Here is a 6,000-nt window from a genome sequence, read left to right on the forward strand (position 1 = left end):
GCGAAAGCGAATGTTAACCCCAGCTCCAAAATACACACCACACACACACAGACACACCACACACACACACTGTACACAGAAGAATAAGTTTACATATGCGTGAATTCTCACTTTTTAAATTCGCAGAGTGATTTAACAGAGTTCAGTCTCTTTTATTCTTCACATTTTCAAGACTACCAGAATCACACCTGGCGTGAGAGGATCCGTCAATTCACCTGAGTGAAGGTGGCTGCTGGCAAACTCCATCTTGAACAGGCCAGGTTCTAAAAATATACAGGTTGCTTTAAAGTTTAAAGGGAAAAAGCAGGCTACACTTTTACCCATAAAGGTCTGGATGACTCAGAGTTTAATAAAAGGATCTAGAAGCTTTCACCCCTAGGTCACCGGTTCTAGGGTGACTATAGTAGACAGTCATTTCAGGACATTATCATCTAGCAGCTGTTTTGTTCACAAACTGCCGAGGAAATGTGTTGCCTGTCTCTATTAATACTCATTTGACAGGTGTATACATTCCAATTCATACGCATGTGCCATCACAAGCACGTTGAAGCCGAGTGATGAAAGTCACAACAGCTGTTACCTTTAGAAAGCCCTATGCCCAATTCTCTCTTTTCTTTATATAAAGTGCTAAATATTAGTATTTCACATCCTACCAGATTTTACCATCTCAAATGAAAATCATCAAGGAAAGATACCTGCGGAGAATTTTTGAAATGAGTGCGCTATCATCCTGTGAAACAAGGAAAGCAACAATCCTTCCTCCTAGGAAAATGGGGTAAAGGCCAAACCAGCTGAGGTCAGTCCTCAGAATGGCTCAGTGCCCTGAAGGAGACCACAAACATCCCTGGGATTGCATGCTCTAAGCCACGGTCATACGTGTGCACACAGGCCACTGGAAATGGACTTCTAAAGTTTATGCACCAAAGATTTATGTACTCATGCAACACAAACCAGTTAAACTCCCACTGTCTGTGTCATGGTGCTCTAGGGCCTCTAAATCGACCCCTATGTATGTGTGCCAAAGATTATAATGTACCAGTTCAGTCCTTCACCACAGCAACTGATACCTGTTGGCCAGTAAAATCGTTCCACTAAGAAGGATTCTGCATAGTCCCCAGGCACAGTGATAACTGAAGAATTCTTATCACTGAAGAAAAACTAGTTTTAGTTTTTCAAATCACTGTTTTGAAAAACTATTATCTTTAAACCACAATATAGAGGAATTTGGGCTTCCCAGGTGACTCTAGTGGTAAACAACCCACCTGCCAATGCAGGAGACTTATATAAGAGATGCTGGTTCAACCCCTGGGTCTGGAAGATCCCCTGGAGGAGGGCACAGCAACCCATTCCAATATTCTTGCCTGGAGAATCCCAGGGAAACAGGACTCTGGTGGGCTATGGTCCACAGGGTCACAAAGAGTCAGACATGACTTAAAAGATTGAGCATGCATGCATGCATGCACAGAGAGGTATTTGGGTTTCCCAGGTGGCTCAGGGGTAAAGAATCCATCCGCCAAAGCAGGAGACACAGGCAACATGGGTTCAATCCTTGGGTTGGGAAGATCCCCTGGAGAGGGCATGGCAACTCACTCCAGTATTCTTGCTTGAAGAATCCCAGGGGCAGAGGACCCTGGCAGGCAACAGTCCATGAGGTGGCAAAGAATCCGACACAACTGATGAACTGAGCACGCATAGAGGTATTTAAGTCACCACCTAGTCTCCTATGTGTACGCTGAAATAATGAAGACACCTACCCTCTGGCCTTTGCCACATATTCAGTCCACGGCACTAACGGAAATAAGACTTATCATCTAAAAATTTGCATTCCTGTCTTCCAACTTTGTACCTTCTTTCAAAGAATTCATCAGCTCCTTTTAGAAGAATATTATTTAACCAGGCAATATTCCAACTCACATTTAGTATGCATTTTTAATGAGTGCATAAAATGCTTAATAGAGACTCTATTTTCTTAAATGATATTAACTAATACACTAAGTATTTGGCACAAATCCAAAAGATGATGACAAAAGTCACTATTAACTTTTTATTTCAAATATATCACTTTAGTTTAAAAAGCCTTAAGATGCCTCCAAGTTCAAGCTGACAGATTTACTACTGTCAAAACCAAGAAACCTTAGAAAATAAGAGGGCACTCTTTATGCCCTTTTGATCTGGTTCAGTAAGGCAACAAAACAACTGCAGTTTGATTTTGTTTTGCTTTAGAACTGGTGTGTCATTACAAAGCATGGACTGTAATTCCATTTCATTGATGAGGAAATTAAGATACAGAAAGGTTAAATGACACGGAAACAGAGTCGTTGCCTAGAAGGGACCTTAGAATTAACACAGATCAGCTTTTGGAGGCAAAAAAAATTTTGCTTTCAGGAAAGGGCCCACCTTAAGGAAATCAAACTGCAAAGCAGAGTACCCCAACTTTTAATGACCACCTCCCTTGAACCTCTAAACCCACACTCTATTTATATTCAGTGCTTAAGTGCTACACGATATTGTCACTCTGTTTACATCTCATCATATGCTACCTTGTATTGTTCGTGTGTACACATCTTGTATACACACAAGGGAGCTTCCTTGGAGTAGAGCCCATAGCTTGGGAATGTCTGAATTCCACCGCGGGGCTTTGCCCATGGCTATCTGCTTGACTGTTTGACAGTGACATCCTAGAAACTGCCACAGTGAGAAGCGGGCTTTCCTCCTGTTTGAAGTATCTGTTTGCAGATAAAGCACGAAAGAGACATCACAGTCTCTTTCGTGCTTACATCACAGGCGCTTGGATAATCTCAACCATCTTGGCCAAGTCACTGCTTGTGTAACATTCCATTCTGTCTAAATTCCCCTCTGTGTTTTCCATTGGGCAAGGTACACACTTTCAGTCTAGACACAAGCACAGATTAGCCACAATACACAGAGGAACTGCACAGTGTGAAATTCTGTTTAGTTCCCTTCCGCCAAAGTTATTAAACACTGTTACGACGAAGGATACCAACATGAAACTATCAGACACAGGGGCTCTAAGACACTGTCTAGTCAGACAAACAGACACATGGAACAACTTCACTGCAGGCAAGACACGCAGAAGTGTTTGAAAGTATATAAGCCGTGGCCTGGAGGGTGAGGGACGGCTTCACAGAGAAGCTGGCACCTGAACAGCCCAGGGTTTTGAAAGATGAATAGGCCCAGGACAATCAGACATGGGATCAAAGGGCATTCCGGATTGTGCAAAACACTGGCAGAAACCTAACAGGCTGAAAACTGCTAGAAGGACGCATTCACCACCAGGGAAGGAAAGCGGGTCAACTGCACTCTTCAACTTTCCAAGAAAAAAAACAAGCTTTCAAATAAGCAACTGAGGAGGAAAGTTTCACCAGTGCTTGTTTTGTTAAGCCTCTTAGCCTTGCTTCGCTGTGTTTTGCTTTTTCTGTTTTGTTCCCTCTTAAAGAAATAAAGCATTCTGCTGGCTTAAAACTTCAGTGAGAAAAAGTACTTCAACTTTACTGTGGAAAAAGAAACTGAAAAGTGACCCAGGGGCAAGGAATACATAATTAATAACACTTTTCTCTGGATTACCTGAAAGTAGCAAAATTTCAAATTCAGGAATCACTCATTGCAACCCTTCTCTCCACTAACTCAGTACATATTTATTTTATGCCCACTATTTGTCAGTTTCTGGGATACCAGGCCTCTGAAGCGCGCTCAACTGCCCTCCTCTTTTGAGCAAGCTCCTGGCTCGAAATCTAATAAAAGAAATAGCAGAGGGCAATGCATTCATACCCTGTTCCTTCTATGGTGGCCAATCAAAGCCCATAGCTCACCCACAGTTAAATTCCAGTCGAGCTAATCCACGAAGACAAACACACTTAAATATTCTAAGGGCAACAACCGAGATATAAGACTCTGATAGACGTCCTTGGTAAGGGTGCTCATCACCTCTTCCTGTGAGCAGGGAGCTGGCGAGCGGGATTTCCTGGCCACGGATTTGGAAAGCTGAATGGGGGACAGAGGAGGGTCGGAGGGGCTGAGGTTACCTGGGAGCTCAGGTAGACTTTGAGGCACTCCTCGCACACGGCCTTCTTGCAGCAGGGCAGGGGCTTGATGGGCTTGTCTTCCAGGCACACCCGGCACATCAGCACCATGAGGGGCGCATAGGGATCCCCGACCCCACCCAGGTCGGAGTAGGGTGGGGCTCCCAGCAGGCTGGGCACGGAGAACGGCTCGGGCGCCAGGTAGAACTCCAGCTCGATGCTGCCGCCGTCGGGGGACAAGGGGTCCGCTGGGAGCGACAGCTGGGGGCTGGGGAAGGAGGACGGGGTGCTGGGAGGGTTGGTCACCGGCGGAGCCCGAGGTGGCGACGCGGGCAGCGACAGCCGCTCCGCCGAGGGCACCTCGGGCAGGTCGTTCTCCACGCAGAACACGGAGCAGAACACTTGTCTCTTGGCCGGGGGCGGGCGCCGCGGGCCCAGCACGTCCAAGACCAGTCCGTCCGGGGCCCCGACGCGGACGCGAGTCGGGGGCTCAAGCTCCTCGCCGGGGGGCGCCTCCTGCTGTTCATCCCCGCTCTCGTTTCGCTCCCCCGTTTCCTCCTCCTCCTCCTGCTTGGCCAGCTGCTTTTGCAAAGCCTGGGGGTTGAGGGGCCCGGGGAGGGCCAGTCCCGCGGGCTGCCCGGGTGCCAGGCTCTTCCTCCAGCTCGGGGCCCCCCGGCTCCCCGCGGGCTCCGGGGCTCCGGCGTCCGCGCAGCCGGAGTCGCTTCCGCAGCCGCCGCCGCTCGGCTCGGCGGAGGCGGCGCGCGGCCCGGGAGCCCCGGCGCTGTGCCCCGGCGGCCTCGGGGGCTCCGGGGGGCCCGCGGCGCCGCCAGCGGGGGTCCGCGCCTCCAGGGGCCCGCCGCCGCCGCTCACCGTGCTCTGCTCCTCGCCCATCGCCGCCGGCGGCCCGAGCCGCCGCTGCCCATCCAGCCGCCGGGACCCCCACCCGGCGCCGGCGGGCAGCGGGGGCAGCGGCTCGGCTCGACTCGGGGCTCCGCTTCTGCTTCCGGGTCCCTCCTCCGAGGCTGGGACGCCCCTCCAGGGAGCCCGTGCTCCCGGGCGGCGGCGCGCGGGGAGCCCGGCCCGGCCTGCTGCTGCTCCTCCTCCCGGTCCGCCCGCGCGGCCGGGCACCGCCTCGGGGGCACCGAGGGCCGCTCGCTCCGGCCGCCGGCGCGCGCGCCCCACATGCAGGTCGGGGCGGCGCCGCGGCCCCCGGGAGCCCCCGGGCGGGACAGAAGGGTCCGGAGGGAAGAGACCGTCAGTCCCGCGCCATCGCCGGTCCCCGCTGCGGGCCAGGCGGCCGGAGGGCGGTGGTCACAGGGTCGAGGGGCCTGTGGCGCCGCAACGGCGCGCACCGGGAGGGGCAGCCCGAGCGCGAGCTAGCCGCCGCGGCCCCTGGGGGAGAGGCCGGAGCGCGCGACCTCCCGCTCCCGCGCCTCGTGCTTCACCTAGAGCCCTCCTCGCCGCCCCTCACCCCACCCCTTTGGCGCACACCTCCCCACACGTACACACGCGCGCGGCCACCGCGCGCTCACTCACGCACACCCCGAGTGGGTGTGATCTCAGACCGGGATGCGCTCCCGCGCCCGGAGTTCACACTCGGCCCCCACCAGACACCCTCCGGAGCCCGCAGGCTGCCCCTCGGGCTACACTCGGAGGCGAACTTCCTACAAAACTCTTGACTGAAAGCGGGAACCAGAAAAATCCTGGCTACTTAGGATTTTGCTTTCGCTTGTTTCTCTGAAGTTCGTCCACTAACTCAGTCCATTTGAAATCCTCCGAAGATGGGGTTCAGAAAAACAACGCTAGGAAATCTTAGTTCAAAATGCTGTATATACGACTCGGCTTGCTGCTTAATGAAGTAGGAAAGATGTTTGAAACCCACACGTGTGCCAAAAAGTACGTTTAACCTTGAGCGCTGGTAAATAACGAAGTTCAGGTTTATCCCCTTTTCCTCCTTTTC

General features: G+C 52.1%; 1 protein-coding gene across 2 annotated transcripts in view; it reads right to left on the reverse strand.

Annotated features, from left to right (window-relative positions):
- RNF217 (ring finger protein 217) overlaps positions 1–5,505 on the reverse strand; it is a 125,643-nt gene extending 120,138 nt beyond the window's left edge. For both annotated transcript variants that reach the window (XM_081526136.1, XM_081526135.1), the window contains exon 1: positions 4,044–5,505. In XM_081526136.1, the coding sequence (XP_081382262.1) occupies positions 4,044–4,931 (888 nt within the window). In that variant the 5' untranslated portion in view covers positions 4,932–5,505. The remainder of the gene's footprint in view (positions 1–4,043) is intronic.
- Positions 5,506–6,000: the final 495 nt, after the last annotated feature.

This window comes from Giraffa tippelskirchi, chromosome 9, assembly GCF_054371585.1.
Source record: "Giraffa tippelskirchi isolate mGirTip1 chromosome 9, T2T-mGirTip1v1.2.pri, whole genome shotgun sequence".
NCBI lineage: Eukaryota > Metazoa > Chordata > Mammalia > Artiodactyla > Giraffidae > Giraffa > Giraffa tippelskirchi.